The sequence below is a fragment of the Leuciscus leuciscus genome, assembly GCF_965113295.1.
Source record: "Leuciscus leuciscus genome assembly, chromosome: 15".
In the NCBI taxonomy this organism is placed as follows: Eukaryota; Metazoa; Chordata; class Actinopteri; order Cypriniformes; family Leuciscidae; genus Leuciscus; species Leuciscus leuciscus.
The window spans coordinates 14,375,603-14,393,752 of record NC_138739.1 but is presented as its reverse complement, the minus strand read 5'-3'; the positions used below and the strand labels follow the sequence as shown (position 1 = coordinate 14,393,752).

The following is an 18,150-nucleotide window of genomic DNA, read 5'->3' as shown; positions in this document are numbered from 1 at the left end:
CTATCAACCGCCTAGCAACCACCCAGAACACCCTAGTAACCATCCAAAATGCCCTAGCAACCACCTAGCAACCACCCAAAACATTCTAGTAACCACCCAAAATATTCTAGCAACCGCCTAACAACCACCCAAAACAGCCTTGCAACCACCCAAAACACCCTAGCAACCGCCTAGCAACCACCCAGAACACCCTAGCAACCACCCAAAATACCTTAGAATACCCTAGCAACACCATAGCAACCACTCAGAACACCGTAGCAACTGCCTAAAAACCACCAAGAACACCCTAGCAACCACCCAAAATACCTTAGACCACCCTAGCAACACCATAGCAACCACCCAAAATACCTTAGGACACACTAGCAACACCATAGCAACCACTCAGAACACCCTATCAACTGCCTAACAACCACCCAGGACACCCTAGCTACCGCCTAGCAACCACCCAGAACATCCTAGCAACCACTCAAAATACCCTAGCAACCGCCTAGCAACCACCCAAAATATCCTAGAAACTGCCTAGCAACCACCCAAAATACCCTAGCAACCACCCAAAATATCCTAGCAACCGCCTAGCAACCACCCAAAAGACCCTAGCAACCACCAGAAATATCCTAGCAACCACCCAAAAGACCCTAGCAACCACCAGAAATATCCTAGCAACCACCCATAACATCCTAGCAACCGCCTAGCACAAAACGTTCTGGTCCAGACTTTCTCAAGCCAACTTAAAGTTTGTCTCAATGAACTTTCGCATCTAGTTTACATTTGTTTTCCCTTTAAGAATTTGTTTAATGCAGCATCCAAATGTATATATGGTTTTTGGGTTGTTTTCAATAAAAAAAATTTGAATTAATATATCATAGAGTTGTTTGTTGTGGTGGTGATTAGAAGAGATCTGTGGTGACGTCACAATCGTACTGCATTGTGGGACATATAGGTGCCTGAAGTGTACATATGAAGTAGACTCGCTCCCTCCGCCCAAATCGAGGGAATGAGGGTCTGTCCATCTAAACTTCCCTCGTCCACTTCCCGTAGTGGAACGCACTACAAAATGGCGGCGGGGATTCCCCCGAGGGGAAGTGCCTAGGGAAGTTCGCGAGTGCGTGTCTAAAAGGGGACTGGAACGCAGCATATGTCATTTTCACTTCAGCTACAGAGCACTGTTACTTCACTGAAACTGCAGTGACTTTTAGGCAAAAGTGTGAAAATGAAGCATGCTATCTCTATTTTGCTCTTATTGTCGTTCTGCCTACGTGTGCATGGTTTTGGTAAGACAATGTTTTGTTACTATCAACGGTAAAAACTAACGCAACGTAGCTATAGTTTGGTATCAGCTTAATTTGCTTTCGACATAAATTCATTTGTTTGTATTTTGCTCGACCATTGTAAGACATGTTGCCTGTTTGTTACTATCTCTTTTCTGGTCAACGATAAAATAAATAAATAAAAGAAACCGTGCATTCCAGATCAGTTGCAGAGGCGTTGGGCGTAGGCCTACATTATGGCCAACATATTGAAATGCGTCTCCTTGAATGCTCTGGAGAAGTTATTTTGTATAAAAACATCTAAAGAAGCATGACATCGTACCGTTAGTAAATGTTGAAACCAGTGCATAAACTGATCAAATGTACATTGAATGTAATTGCTTTGGATGTATAAAAATGTAAATTAAAACGTTTATGTGGGAGACTGAAACAGGACTACAAATAATAACAATATTTTGTTTAAAAAACATTAACATTGTGTTTTCATGTTTTGGAGTACAGGGTGGGCCATTTATATGGATACACCGTGGTGGCATGGGAGTGGTTGGTGATATTGAGGTCCTGTTTGTGGCACATTAGTATATGTCATGGTCACCACCCATCTTGAGGAGCCCCCTCACATGTACTGGTGTGCCACAAACGGGACTTTGGTGTCACCAGCCATTCCCATGTTGCGGTGTATCCATATAAATGGCCCACCCTGTAGTTTCAAAGTATTTTTCACTATTAAGTATTAATACTCATAATTGTCATGTGTTGTATGATGTTCATTATAGTTTAAGATCTTCCATGAGACTTCTGTTGTATTATTTTATTTGGTTTATAACTGTTAATTTCTTCTTCAGGTTCTTTCGGTGTTGGTGCAGGCGGAATGGGAGCGTTTGTGACCGAGGGAGATTCAGTCACTCTACACACCAATGTTAAAATAAACCAAAAAGAAAAGCTTATATGGTATTTTCTGTACAATCAAATAGCTGAAATCACTGGAGATCAGAGTAAGATCTGTACAGATGATCAGTGTAAAGATGATGAGAGATTAAGAGAGAAACTGAAGCTGGATCATCAGACTGGATCTCTGACCATCACAAACATCAGAAACACAAACGCTGGAGTTTATAAACTAGAGATCATCACCGGCAGAAGCAGCATTGACAATATCTTTATTGTTACGGTTTTTCGTGAGTCATTGTTTAAATCACCTCATTAGTGGGTTTTTTTTTTTTTTTTTTTTTTTGCAGTGACTTCGTTTGTTTGTTTGTTTATTTATTTATTTAAAAGGGACAATGCACATTAATGAACATATGGACAATATCCAAATGTAAATGAGCCAGATTTAGTCGTACAGACTAATTTTCTGTACGACTTTCGGAAGTGTTTTTTCCTTTCCCTTTACCTGTATAACAATTCACAGTATACAGATAATTTACACACATTTACTGTTAAAGTGGAATTTGTAGCTTTTACTACAAATTTAATTCAGTATGATTTAAAACTAATTTGGTTTTCCATTGCTTAGATGTTAGTTTTATCAGTTTTGTTCTGGTCAAGATGTCAGTTTCTCATCATATCATCTCTGAGAAAAAAAACTAACATTTTCTGATTAATCTATTTCGTAGGGGAGAACGGGGACAGTTGCAACACTTTTTGCATTTGGCTCTGTTACTCAGAGACGAGTTGGATTAGACAAACCAATTGTTTATATAAATAAACTTACATATGTCTGTTAATAGTTTAAACCATTTAAAGATAATTAAATAATCAAAATTTTTCACAACTTGCTGAATGTAAGGAGTCAGATCTTGCAACTGACCCCGGGCCCGGGGACAGTTGCAACATTGTTTGGGGATGGTTGCAAGCAACATGTTACAAAAACAATATATTACAATACATGTCAGTGTTAGCAAAATTATTATTAGCATAAAATGTAAGTTATAATAATATTACAGTGTTATTTATTCATCAGCTTTGATTAGATGACAATTATAGATTTGTCTAGATGAGTAGGCCTTATGTGCAGATGTCAAATATTCAAATTGATATAAAATACAGTAGGCTTTTAGTGACATAGGAAGAATGGTTCAATTTGTGAGGCAATTAACTTATTTAGTTAAAAATAACTTATTAATATTATTTGTTAAAAAATAAATACGTTTATATCTCAAAAACAGTTTTTCTTTAATAAATCCTGGAGCAGCTCAAGAATCTCCTTGATTTTTCTAAAGCAAGGCAGGCATCCAACTGAGCATGTGCAGTGTGAGTGTCATCACTCTAGCTTGTTTCTGATTGGAGAAAAATGATATGTTGCAACCATCCCCTGTTGCAACTGTCCCCGGTCTCCCCCTATTCATTAGTTTCTTTCAGAACTGCAGAGAGGATTTGATGTAAAAAAAGAATTATGCAAAATATGTTTAGGCACAAAATGTCAAGAAATGTTACTTTTCAGACATTCAAGAAAGAGCATTAACAATCACTTTTAGATCCACAGTTCCCTCATGTTGTGGAGTTATATTTTATTTTTGTTTTGACATTTTCTTTATGTATATATATTTTTTACATATATTTTTTATTTATTTTTATTTCTTTGTATATTTTTGTATCTAAATAATTTCTTAATTTTTCAGCTTTGTTGTTTCTTTCTGCTGCTGGACGAAATGAAATGAAGAGAAAGTCACTGAAGGAGGGTGAACCTGTTACTTTACATACTGATGTAAAAAAAGAACCAGATGATGTCATGACGTGGCATTTTAATGACATTCTCATCGCTGAAATCACTAGAGATCAGAGTAAGATCTGTACAGATGTTCAGTGTAGTAAGAGATTCGGATACAGACTGAAGGTGATTCAGACTGGATCTCTGACCATCACAAACATCACAATCACAGACTCTGGATTTTATAAATTACAGATCACCAGCAGCAACAGCAGAGTCAGCATCATTAGGAGCTTCACTGTTACCATCACTGGTGAGTATCACTTAGTGATGAAACTCATTAAATGTATCTAGCTGTGATCTCGTAGATGTTTGGGGTTGTTATACAGTTAAAGTTTTGATTCCTCTTATCAATTTCTTTGTGTGCATTTTAATATAAATTTAAACCATTCAAGTGCAAGACCCGCACTCTGTTTTCTGTGCTGCTCAGACATCCAAAATGACATGCGCACAGAAAGCCACCTCATACTGAATACTGAATTCCCTTTCGTAGTCACTATGAGTTACGTCGTGACGACGATTGGGGTTCGCTTAGAAGCCTATAATCTTCGAAAGAAATAAAACGAGCCAATGGCAAAGAAATGCCATGGGCCTGCGGAATTTGTAAACCTCGTGGGTATAAAGGAAGTGCGCCGCAACATGCGGATATGTTTTCGCTTTGGCTTCGGAGCCAAGTGTATCACTTCACTCCACAAGCCATCCTGAGATCTTCATTCTCTTCACTCTTCGAGACGAGCAGCTTTTGTGTTGGTGTGACAGCGAGTTTCACATTCGTGCCTGCTGATCTGTGCAGTCGTCTGTAAACAGCACCTGTTTCTCCCTGGGCGCTTCAGCACTGCCGTTGAGTTTTTTCCTCTCTAAAAGAGCTGCATAATGCGTTTTTTTTTTCGGTTCGCCCGTGTAATTCTGGGTGCGATAGAAAGATTAATTCTGTTTCTGCTCGCTGGACACGAATGCTGCCTGGTGTGTTTGGGCTTAATACACGCTCAGGCTGCATTTGTGGACGCGTTCTGTTCTCATTGCGGGAACATGACCATCGCAATGTTGCGATCTAGACTCAATGACCTCATTAGAGGTAGAGTCCCCTCAACCACACCCCGATCTATTCTCTCCACGAGAGGGGATACTTTGGCTGGTGGCCAGGGTGATCTGAGGCTGCTGTTGTGGAACAAACCTGACGAATTATCCTCGGTCCACACACCCCTCTTACACATTGCAACCCGTGAGGTTTCCGGATGAGATCGCTGACCAGTCCTGGCCAGGGGTCGCGGGCGGGCCCAGCATTTCATTTGGCGCCCTGGCAGATGAAGTCATGTCTTTCGCCGCATCACAAGGCGTGCTTGAGTCATCTGGAGATGAAGACTCAGTTGTGCTGCCTCCTTCGGGGGTGCCAGCTGTAGCGTCTGGACCAATCAGACACACAAATTATTCATTTATTTAATGAATAATCTGTGTAAACTCACTCTCCCAAATAAGGCCTGTGAAACGTTCCCCAAATGAAGCTAACACACTGGCAGGACGCGGTGTCTTGTTACAGGACACACACTGAAACTGATTTTACGAGCGAAAAGGAATGTCCTGAGAGCTGCGACTCTCACTTAAACTCTTGCAGAGGAAGAGAAATAAAAACCCTGTTAATCCTATATATATTCTATATATAACCACTTGATAAATGTGTAAACGTATCTAATTTTTCCCATCTCATGATTTTCCCTTTTATGTGGTGTTTGTATTCTTGTAAACTCAATTGGGTTAATGTTTCAGACTTTGCATATTATGGTTAACCAACATTATATGTGCGGCATTTTTGGTCTCTATAAACTCCAATCTTCATCCCCGTTTTGTTAATTTACATTACATTCTGCTAACTTTGTGACGCATTAGTATTATAAGCATCTTAAAGATTCTTGTGTTAAACATCCAATCAAATTGCATGTTCAAAGGGACAATGGGTCGTAAAAATTTCCCTCCAAAGGGAAATCTTCTCATTGGCTCACACAGCTCCAGAGGTTGTGCCATCTTCATGCTTTAAAGTCACTGATCAGCTCTTAGCTCGCTCTTACTCCCTTTCTGAAATGCTGACGTGAAGATGATGCTGAACTAGAAGCCTCTAAGGACCCACCAAGCTTGTGCCAGGCTGCGGCCTTGTCTTTCCATTCACCAAAGATACTCTGACTACAACTGGTTCTCTCTCATCAAGACCACATCAGCAAAGATCAACTGGAGCCTCAACAAATTGCATCAGGACGGTTTAATTCAAATGGGAGAGACATGCAAGTATCAAACTTAGACTCATTATTTGATACATTAAGTATCCTTACCCCTTTAAAGAAGGGCGTGTTAGAACTAAACTGATGGTTTGCTCAAGGCTGTTGATCTGCTTAATTTCAAACAAAACTTCTTGCTTTCCTGTATTCTGCTTCAGCTCTCTTTCCCTTGGTAAACTGTATGCATGTATGTGTGTGTATGTTAGAGTAGTTTAAGTGTTTAGACTAGTTAATAAAATCTTGTTCATGTTACATGTAAAGTTGTCCGTGTCTCAAGCTCATAACTGGAGTCACTAATCATTTAGATCTTGGTTACTGCTCTTAGTAGTATTGTAAATTAAGAAAGACATTTCCCATGCCCCGGAAATGTACATTTCTTAGAGTTAATAAACAATTGATCCTGAGTGTTCATGGGACAAATAGGTTCATTGATTGTAATATTAATTTACGACAGTAAATTAATTATATTAACTAATCCAAATATTCATAATCAATTATAACCAGTTATTATTGATTATTAATTTTTCATATAGAGCTAATTTGCTACACAGCATTGACCTAGTCTGATCCAGAACTGACTGCTGTGCTTTCCCGGGCAGCCACGAGCATCGGGCTTGTGTGGAACCCTCCGCCATGTCCCGAGCGCTCAAAGCTGATGATTGGTTTTTGGGGACCCGTCAGCACCCGCCCCCAAATCCCTTTCTTCCTGGATGTGCATGAAGAGGTCATGAAGTCGTGAAATTCTCCCTTGATTCCCGCGACTCTCAGTGGCCTCTTAAGCCTTCTCTGCCCTCGAAGAGGCCGTGGCCTAGGGTGCACTGGGGTTCCCCCCCGTGGAGTGTTCTGTGGCAACACAACTGTGTCCTCACAGGATCCTCCACCTGGCGTGGCAACCTTAAGCACCCATCCAAAGCCTGTAGGTTTTTGTCTACTCCGGTGGCAGAGACCTATAGAGCTGCAGGGCAGGCTGCCACCTCACTGCATGCTATGCACAAGAGTAGGGCTGGTCCAGGGCTCTTGGCAGAGCTGCGTGATGCCACCGACCTCGCTCTACGGGCGACGAAGGTGGCCACACGCTCCCTGGGCCAGGTGATGTCCACATATGTGGTCCAGGAAAAAACAGCTGAGCGAACTCGCTTCCTCAACTCCCACATATCCCAGGCTGGCCTCTTCGGCAGTACGGTTGAGGACTCTGCCCAACAGTTCTCGGCCGCCCAGAAGCAGACTGAGGCGATCACAAAGGATCTCGCTGCCGAGGGCACCCTCCTGCGACTTCCGCCCCTCCCGCCCGGCCCCAGCAGCAGCCTTCACCCAGGCCACGTTGTGGAGGTAGTTGCAAGTAGGACCCCCGCAGCCTGCCAAACGTCAGGCGATGCGGTGCTCCCTTTACGGGCAGCTCAGAGATGGGTTGCAGTTCTTTCCAGGAAGTGGTTGCAGAGCCACTCCTTCTTCCAAAGAACTGACTTCCCCATCTCTGAGTCCTTCAGAGGGCGCGGTTGACAGTGCGCGCCGCTCACGAACCTCGCCACTCTCGTCCCCCCTCTGTCGCCAGACCCCTGCCAGAGCACACCCCCGTGGAACGCTAAGACCCCGGCCTGGATATGTGCCCAAGGTTCCCACCACTCCCTTTCGGGACCAGGTGATGAACCTGCAAGCACTGCCCCTGGAAGAGGCAGGCCCAGCCTGGGCACTGCTCTGTCTAGTATGTGCCCTCCGTGCTTGCGTAGACAGAACGCAGTGTTTCAGGAACTGAGACCAGCTCTTTGCATTTTATGGTGGGAAGCTGAAGGGAAAGGCTCTCTACAAGCAAAGGTTGTCTCACTGGATAGTGGACGCCATTGCTTTGGCTTACCAGCAGCAAGCTCGTCCGTGCCCCCTTGGTGTGAAGGCCCACTCCACCCGGAGTGTGGCCTCCTCTTGGGCTCTAGCGCATGGCGCCTCGCGAACAGACATCTGCAAAGCCGCAGGCTGGGCGACACCCAACACATTCGTGAGATTCTACAATTTCCGAGTGGAGCCAGTGTCCTTTCGTGTACTCGCTTCAACCAGCCGGTACTAGGATCTGCTCAGGTGTCTTCGCTTGCTCCTCAGGTGAGTTTCCTTGAGAAGCCCTAAGTTCCTCCAGCCAAGTCTTTCCCTTGGCAAGCCACTCTGCCACCCCCCTCCCGGGTCATATGTGTATTCTGTAAGCCCCCCTCCTTTGGGCAGGCACTAATTGCATATTTCCACTGAGATATGCTACCCAGTGTACCTTGGTATTCCTGTGTTAAGTAGGAGTCCTTCATCCGTGCTAGTCTCACGGCAGGGAGCTCAGACTTACGCAGGACACTGGAAGACAGCCGAGGTGGCGTGATTGGACTGGGAGCCCCATTCGTCGTCACAATGTAACTCGTAGTGACAACGAAAGGGAACGTCTCGGTTACGGATGTAACCCTCGTTCCCTCAGTTCCTGCAACTTCCGCTGTACCGCTAGAAACGCCTGTTCAGTCTCGGCTCCTCAGCGAAGAAACATATCTGCATGCTGCGGCGCACTTTCTTTATACCCATGAGGTGGGGCGGATTTACACCATGCAAATTCCACAGACCCATGGCATTTCTTTGCCATTGGCTAGTTTTATTTCTTTCGAAGATGATAGGCTTCTAAGCGAACCCCATTCATCGTCACAACGTAACTCAGAGGACGAGGGTTACATCCGTAACCGAGACGTTCTCTTACGTGTGTTGAATGCACTTGAATGGACAATTATAAAAAAAATGTAAAAATATCCTCTTAAACACAATCGGTTATGTCTTAAAGGCACACTATGCAAGAATTGTACCCTAATATAACAGCTTTAAAGTCATTTTGATGTTAAACAAACTCGTAGTAGGGCGAATCATCCATATAGCAAAGCTGAGGGGGTCACCGCTGGAAAAAGCAGCAATGCAATTTTGAGAGGGGACGCCCTGACAAATCTCGAGAGAATCACGATTTGCTTTATGGCGCGACGTCACATACATCAACAACATATGAAGCACCCTCTATGGAAGACACTAGCGCGCATTTCAGACGTGATTCATGGCAGACTCAGACATCCCAAGTCTCCCGGAAGTTCCGGGAGTCTCCCGCATATTGATAGCAGCTCCCTGATACCCGCAAATGAGTTAAAATCTCCCGGAATCTAGAGCGCGCTGTAAACTGCGTAGTAGGCTATTTGCTTGTAATTTAGCTGCAATCATGTAAAAACGTTATAAGCCATTAAACGCAGTAGGCTACTTTATTATTATAAAGTAGGCTAACGCTTGACATAAACTACCATCATCAGTAGTTCATCTTCGATAGCACAACATGTACAGTTATGCAGTAGCCTAATATTTGTATGAAATTGTGAAACATTACCTGGTCAGAAGACATGGTATTTAGGACAGTAATGTTAAATACAAGTACTCCACAGTGACTCTAGGGGTCGAGAGGGGGAGCAGAGTTTACAGAGCCGTACATCAATGACAAGCTGCGCATAACAAAAAATCGCAGCATTTGCGATTTCAAAATTGCGACAAGCCAACTCGATTTAAGTGCGATTACATGGACATTTTTATTTTGATGAAATATGAATATAAAAAATGTAAATATGCTGAAAATTTCCTCACCCTCAAGTCATCCAAGACATAGATGAGTTTGTTTCTTCATCAGAACATATTACATCACTTGCTCAGCAACGGATCCTCTGCAGTGAATGGGTGTCGTCAGAATAAAAGTCCAGTGAAAAAGTAATCTGGTTTTAATCAGAAGAGAATTAAGAACAAGCACTGTTCAGAAGCAAAAACAGTAATAAACAAATATGTCTGTGGATCTGATGTGAGAGGACAACAGGGGATGGACTTTTTCACTGAAGGAAGCGTTATGGGTTATGGTCTATGGTTATGGATTATGGACATTTTTTGGCCAAAAGCAACGGGTTAAACTGAAAACACCTTGAAGGATGTGTTTCTTACAAACAAGGATCTTAACACACAATATTAATTGATGGTCTGGAGTCGTGTTGGGGATTATTGTGCTGTTTCTATCAGCTGTTTGGACTCATTCTGATGGCAACCAGTCACTGCAGAGGATCAATTGCTGAGCAAGTGATATAATGCTAAATTTCTCCAAATCTATTCTGGTTAAGAAAAAAACCCATCTACGTCTTGGATGACCTGAAGATGAGTAATTTTTAAGCAAATTTTGGTTTTTGGATGAACTTCCTCTAGTGTGTATGATTGGAAATAATCCCCCCTCTCTCTCACAAGGACCATGCTGATAGCAACTAATGGCACTTTTCCACTGCATGGTACGGTTCGGTACGGCACACTTTGGCGCTTTTCCACTGCATGGTCTGGTACGGTTTGGCTCGGCACGGCTCACTTGTGGTGCTTTTCCACTGCGTGGTACGGTACGGCACGGCTCGCTTCGGCTCGCTTTAAAAGGGTCATATAATGCCATTTTTGTACAAGCTAATATGATTCTTTAGGGTCTAAATTGAAAGTTTGTAATATACTTTAATTAAAAATTCTCATTAGAATTGTAAGAAAACACTTATTTTACCTGGTCAAAAGCAGCGGTGTTTTCAGCACGTCGTTTTAGTGCATGTGCCTTTAAATGATCACGAGCTTTGCTCACCCCGCCCCTCTGTTCTGTGAAGCGTTTTTGACACAACACGCGTGGAGTGTTGCCTTGACAATGGCAGCGGGGGTCTCTTACTTCTTAATCAGTAACAGACACCGTTATAAACCATATACAAAAGTAAGCTTAGTGTAGTATTACCACGTTAACTTTAACACCTGTGTACACATTTTTTAACACCATAATAACACCATAACGAGTTTCATTATAAACGTGGGATTATGAATTATATTGAGAAAACATGCCGTAATGTACCCTTAGTGTAAACATTAGCCGCATTCATCGTGAAGCGTGCTAGCGATTTGCAAATATTAATATAAAGATTAATATAAAGGTTAATAAAACGTTACACTCACTTCTTCTGGAGGTTCAGCAGGAACACGAATAGTTGGTACAGATCCTTTTTTCAGGAGCAGCTTTATAACAGTTACTGTTCTATTCAGTTGACCTTCGTTTGTAAAGCAGTCTGGTGAAAAATGATTAGCTGCAAAAAAACAAAAAAACATTTGCATTCAAAAGCAAAACTCAGCCACTGCGTCTTCAGCGGTTCTGATTTAGGAACATTAAAATGACTGCTGTGTTCCTTATTGCACCCAAGAACAGAACACAATCGCTTAGATGCCATTCTGCTCATAGACAGTGCTCCAGTGTATATCAACATGACGCGCAGACTATGATTGACAGCTCGCTCACGTGTGAGGGCGGGTCTGTGTTGAAACACTGCTGTCAATCAACAATCGTGGGAGGGGCGTCCGACCGTGTGACGTCACACGGTCGGACGGCTTGATTTGAGAGGGGGGAAACATATAAGGAGATAAAAAAAAAAAAGACACTGGATGGATTTTTATCATTTTATGATGGTTTTGTACAGGCACTGCCAACACACATTTCAGTACAATCAACTTGTAAAAGTGCATGTACCATTATATGACCCCTTTAAATGGTACCACCTCTGTTGAGGTTCCAAGCGTACCGTACCGATACTAAAATGTGACGTGAGACACTGCAGATCACCGATTGGTCAGACAGACAGAATCATCACTACCAGCGTCACTGTTTGCTACACGAGACACCAAACGCGCTAGATTTAAATAGCCAGTAACAGCCACAGCTGTAGCATCTGTTTTTAAACTACTTGCTTGAAGAAAAAAGAAAAACGTAAAATAAATAAATGGCTGAATCGTTGTAAGTGAACGAAGTGCAGACGATTCGAAAATCCTCTTGTTGGTTGCAGAGGAGCGGATCCAGCTCGCTCGCGCAACTATTACAACGATCAGTCTATAACTGTACGTACACACCGCCGCCGACTTGAGCTTCCAAAGTTACCGGAAGTCATTCATTTTCAATGGAAGCTGGCTTCTCTCAGCTGCAAGGAGCGTCAAATCCCTCGGCGTAGCGTTTTGAGCGACTAGAGCGTCAATCTGAAAGTTGAAAGTAACTCAACTTTATGGTAATGAGCTATGACGCGGTTCAGCGGCAGGCAGCGGCAAAACGCCATACGGAATATGGAATACCATGATGGAATATACACGTCCTTCGTGCTGGCTGATGATTCCGGAGAAACAAACGCTGTAAACTTTCGTTCCTACCAAAACATTAGTTCAAACTGCTCCGTGTCCAGCCTAAAGTTCCGCTGGAACCTCTCGTCATCGAGCCGCAGCTGCTGCACCAGCCGGTGATACTCTCCGAATTGATAACGGTCCTGGAGGGTGTCATGAACCCAAAATCTCAGAGTCCGACGTCTTCTCCGCAAATACAATAAAGCAGCACCAAACACAACAACTTCGCGATTTTCCATAATGATCCAGTGATACACATTTGAGAATGAGCGCAACTTTTATTTGAAATATTTACGAACGCTCGTTTTAAACGGGAATGCAATTCATTTGCTCACGTAAAACTTTATTTATTACATTTCATGTTGTGACACTTCTCTTCTCCTTGCTACATCAGAGCGGCTAAAGCGTCAACAAGCTTCCCCGTACTTTTTGACATGCGTCCTTGACAGGGCGGCCAGAGCTTCTTTGCAGCTCAAGTCGGCGGCGGTGTGAACGTACGGTAATCCCACCCACTCTGAAGCGGCACTAATGCAGTGGAAAAGCAAACCGAGCTAAAGTGAACCGTGCCGAGCCGAGTCGCGTCAAGTGGAAAAGCGAAACGAGCCGAACCGTGCCGAGCCGAACCTACCGAGCCGTTCCATGCAGTGGAAAAGCGCCATAAGGCCTGTAGCCACAATGCTTTAACAATGGGGGAAGTTGTGATTGTCTGATTGGTCAGTTTGAATATCTTACAACTAGGTGTTAATCACATGGTCGGGAGAAAAAGTAAAAAGTGATTGCAACTGTTGCTCACTCTTTTTTTGGATGCTCTCCTGCCCCCCCCCCCCCCCCCAGCTCAAGTCAGTTGACTTATATAGAAAGATAAACATCATGGAAAAGTAACATGGTATCATAGCGTGAGTCAATTGCGTGAGCAATTTCCTGCTGTGTAATTTTATATGGCTTATCTTATGAATAACATTTCTTCATTTCTTCTTCAGGTGCTTCTGGTGGTGATACAGATAGAGTGCCAGTGTCAGTGATGGAGGGAGATTCAGTCACTCTATACACTGGTGTTCAAACAAACCAACAAGAAGAAATGATATGGTATTATAATGGCTTTCAAATCGCTGAAATCACTGGAGATCTCAGTACTGTCTGTACAGATGTTCAGTGTAAATATAGTTATGAGAGATTCAGAGACAGACTGAAGCTGGATCATCAGACTGGATCTCTGACCATCACAAACATCAAAACCACAGACTCTGGAGAATATGAACTACTGATCTTCAGCAGCAGCAGCAACTTCAGTGAAAGGATCTTCAGTTTTTCTGTTCATGGTGAGTCATTATGTTTAAAAGTAAGTCTTGTACATTTAAATCTATTATTATGATAATTAATATTTTCCCAGTGACTGTATATTAATTCACATGCAGTATATTTCACTCTAACAGTAAATGTGTCTTAGAAGAAATTATATATATATATATATATATATATATATATATATATATATATATATATATATATATATAATTTCTTAGACACATTACTGTTAGATTGAAATATGTTGATATAATAACAGATTTATTATATCTACATATTTCGGTGTAATTTGAAACAATTTTTATTTGTTTTCATTGAAGATTTAAGAGATAAATGTATAACAAATTATAATAAAAATATTTTATCCAAGCAGACCCTTCCCTATATTATTAGAATCGAAAGAGAAGGGATTGAACTGACTGCAAAAACATAGAAACAAGAAAATAGCCGGAGAGTGGGGGTTAAGCAGTCGTCTCATAAATTACTATTTTCTGAACTGAAATTGTCCTAAAAATTCACACTGTCTCCATCATGTGTGCTGCTACTTTTAGTCTTTAGTCTTTGGACTAATTCATTTTCACCCCGCTTTTCCTATCGCTGAAATCATAGAGCAGGTAAATCACTTCTCAAAGTCTCTGTTTATATTCCGGCTAATTTCATCATAATTGACCCCATACAATGTAGTTACTCTTTTTAATTATATTTAAAGTATTTAAGACATTTCGTTCCCTAATCCTAACTAACCTCATGATTAGATCTAAATTCCTTGCTTGGTTTTCAGGTAAACTTAAGAATTTTAGGTTGTTACATTCAATTTATAGCCAGTATATGAATTTAATTGTTCTAGTATTTCCCTAAGATTTGTACAATATATTATTTGTTCAGCTAAGTTGATCATTACATAATCTGCAAATAATGTTATGTTCCTTGCCATTATTTTCCATCCCTGGAAACAACAAACACTGTCTGAAAAATTGGACCAGTGGTTTTATTTGGATTTTGAAGAAAGATTTACTTTCTTAAAAGTAAATAGATTTACTTAAAGGTATTGTGGAAGATTTTCACAAATTTTAGAAAAGAACCGCCCTCTCTACTTTTTGAAAAAATGCACGCAACACTCTACCTGCTCCCGAGAGGGAACGCCTATTAAACGTGTGCACGAGAGTTGCGTGACTTGTGCCAACTAGTGCACATTAACTTTTACTAGCAGTAATTTTAAATGGATTTCTCCAAATAGCATGCCAAACTTTTAGCCTGACGTTGTCATACTCAAATTCTAGTTAGAATATGAGTCTGATACTGCTCCGTTGGGCTGTGATTTATGGGGCATGTTTCAACCGAATATACTGGATAGACTACCAATCAGAGCAACGGAGGAACGCATAGTTGTCAACAGAGCTCAAGTGCACGCACACTGGAAGAAGTAGAAGAACAAGATGAGTGTAAACGATCTTTGCCTGTGTTGAAAAAAATATTTTATAAAACGGATAGTTCCGGTCTTTGATTCTGATTGGTTGAGCCGCGCATCAAAGCTGTTGTAAACTGCTCAACAAACATACACCTGTGCTGTGACTGCATTACATTAGTATTACGGCGCAACGTTTGTGATCAACTCCGCTCCGCGTCGTGCCTAACAACGCCCCTTAGCTGTTCTAAATTCACTTCGCGGGGCTTATTGTTTTATAAGGATACACGGAGTACTTACCAACTCATAATTTTTGAGAGAAATGGTAAACTTCCCGACCTCAAATGTTGTGGGCGAGGCTAGTTCGGCTGGCATCCAGATTCCAGGCCAATCTTAGTTGTAAACGAATTCAACCCAAGCGCTCTTTGCTGACGTGGATGATTACGTTACTGTTGATCATCTGTCCATCATCGTATAAAGCCCGCCCTGACAATTTGATTGGTCCGAGCAGATTTAGGTCGGAGCATAGTTGCTTCTCAACGGATCAAGTCCAGACCGAACTTCCCGACCTAAAATGCTATGGGCGGGGCTAAGTTCGGCTGGCATCCAGGCTACCAAACTTTACCTGTCGAGTAGAAACTTCGCGACTGAGGCATCAGTGGGAAGCCCAACCTGTGTTTTTAGCGCACGCCAGCGTGTGAAATATTCTCCCAAAAACACTCTGGTCTTGTTTCTTTCTTCAGAGACCATTCTCTTCTTGTCAAACAATTCGTAGACACTTTTTCTCTTACAACCCTCAGACATTTTGAAAAAACCCGGTGAGAACGGCGAGCTTCAATGAATGGCTGAAACCGTAGCTCACATATACACATGAAAGTGCGCATGCCCAGAAAGCGAAAACTACCTGGACGAGCACGTACGACGGCCTTACGTAAACATATCACCAGAATGATTGACAACTAGGAGGACCAATAGTCTTGATGATCCACCCGGAAAAAAGAAAATCTTCCACAATACCTTTAAGAGCCCTGTCTTTTTCTTCTTTACCGATTAAATCTTTCTGTTAAGCAGCATTAACTCTTACTCTAGCAGTGGGGTTTTAGTAGAAAAACTTGATACATTGGTCTGCTTTGTTTGCATGTCTTAAATTATGAATCCAGACAGATTTCTCTACCCACAATCTTTATGCTCTGTAGAGAAACATTTTCGCTGTTCTTTCCAGTTATATAATTTTGTTTGGCTTATAATTAACTGTTCTTTTTTTTTTATTCAGATTTTCTTGATGTTGGTGTGTCAGTGTCAGTGATGGAGGAAGATTTAGTCACTCTACATACTAATATTACAACAAACAATAAAGACAAAATTAGATGGCGTTTTTATGATATTCTCATTGCTGAAATCACTGGAGATCAGAGTAAGATCTGTGAAGATGATCGGTGTAAATTTAAAAACAGAACGAAGGTGGACAGTCACACTGGTGATCTCACCATCACAAACATCACAAACACAGACTCTGGAGAATATCATCTAGAGATCATCAACATCAGCAGCAGCAACAGCTTCAGAGTTCATAAGAACTTAACTGTTTCTGTTCATGGTGAGTCATTTTTAAAAGTAAGATTTGTACATTTAAATCACAACATTAATGTGTTTAGTGTCATTTTTAATTTATAATCTTTTTTGCAATGACATTCAGTGATGTTCATTTTCTTTACCTGTATATTAATTCACATGCAATATATTGATCATTAAAAAACACACATTTACTGTTAAAGTGGAATTTGTAGCTTTTCCTGCAAATTTAGTTCAGTATGATTTAAAACTATTTAGTTTTTCCATTGGTTAGATGTTAGTTTGATCAGTTTTGTTCTGATTGAAATGTCTGTTTCTCAAGTCAAGTCACGTTTATTTATATAGCGCTTTTTACAATACAGATTGTTTCAAAGCAGCTTTACAGAGATAACAGGAAAATAATGCAACAAAGTTTGTTTCCAGAAGAAAATAGCGTCACAGTCACATTACACCGTGATGTCATCGTCCAGATCAGTTCAGTTCTTGTATAATATAGTGTCAATGCAGGCAGATCAATATTATTGTTGAATACTAAATTAAATGTTAAATTTAATGTCCCCAAGCAAGCCAAGCCAATGGCAACAAAGGTAGAAAAAGGCAACAGTGGCAAGGAACCAAAACTCCATCAGGTGGCAGAATGATCACCTGATCACCTTCTGTTATCATCTGTTTAATGCTATTATTTCATACTCATTTTGTAGTTCACCAGGAATAGTGTAGACGGTTTGGTGTAAAATGTGTTCATGAGCACAAAATGTGGATAAATGTTGCTTTTCACACTAAACGTCAAGAAGGGCATGTTTTATCACTTTCATATCCACTGTTCTTTCATGTTATGTGATCTTTTTCTCCCCAAAATATTCTTCAATCATCTGTTGGTTTGTGTTTCAGATGTTTCTGCTGCTGAACGAGATGAAATAAAGAGAAAGTCAGTGAAGGAGGGAGAATCTGTTACTTTAGACACTCGTGTAGAAATAAACATAAATCATTTGATGACTTGGTGTTTTAGTGATAGTTACATCTCTGAAATCACTAGAGATGAGAGCAAGATCTCTAAAAATGTCAGGTTTAAATATGCTGATGGGAGATTCAGAGACAGACTGAAGCTGGATAATCAGACTGGATCTCTGACCATCACAAACACAAAAACCACAGACTCTGGAGTTTATAAACTACAGATCAGCAGCAGCAGCAGATTCAGCATCATTAGGAGCTTCAGTGTTACTGTTACTGGTAAGTTTCCCTCTTCATGCATATCAAGTCAGTGGCACACAATTGACCCTTCACAGGAAGTTTGACAGGCGATCTGATCATAATCCGCCATCCACCGAATCCGCCATCAGGAGAGTTAGTAGATTAACGCTGGACGATTTGAACCGAGTGTACTGATGTCTTTCATCGGTTAAAACAACATTCCTTCTT

The 18,150-nt window shown here is 41.4% G+C and overlaps 1 protein-coding gene across 1 annotated transcript in view; it reads left to right on the top strand.

The window, feature by feature from the left end:
* The first annotated feature begins 898 nt into the window (after positions 1-898).
* The window catches only part of LOC309475996 (uncharacterized protein), a 29,680-nt gene continuing 12,428 nt past the window's right edge, over positions 899-18,150 (top strand). The window contains exons 1-6 of the mRNA XM_082139064.1: positions 899-1,271; positions 2,114-2,446; positions 3,890-4,231; positions 13,427-13,765; positions 16,430-16,753; positions 17,620-17,961. Of these exons, the coding sequence (XP_081995190.1) occupies positions 1,211-1,271; positions 2,114-2,446; positions 3,890-4,231; positions 13,427-13,765; positions 16,430-16,753; positions 17,620-17,961 (1,741 nt within the window). The 5' untranslated portion in view covers positions 899-1,210. The remainder of the gene's footprint in view (positions 1,272-2,113; positions 2,447-3,889; positions 4,232-13,426; positions 13,766-16,429; positions 16,754-17,619; positions 17,962-18,150) is intronic.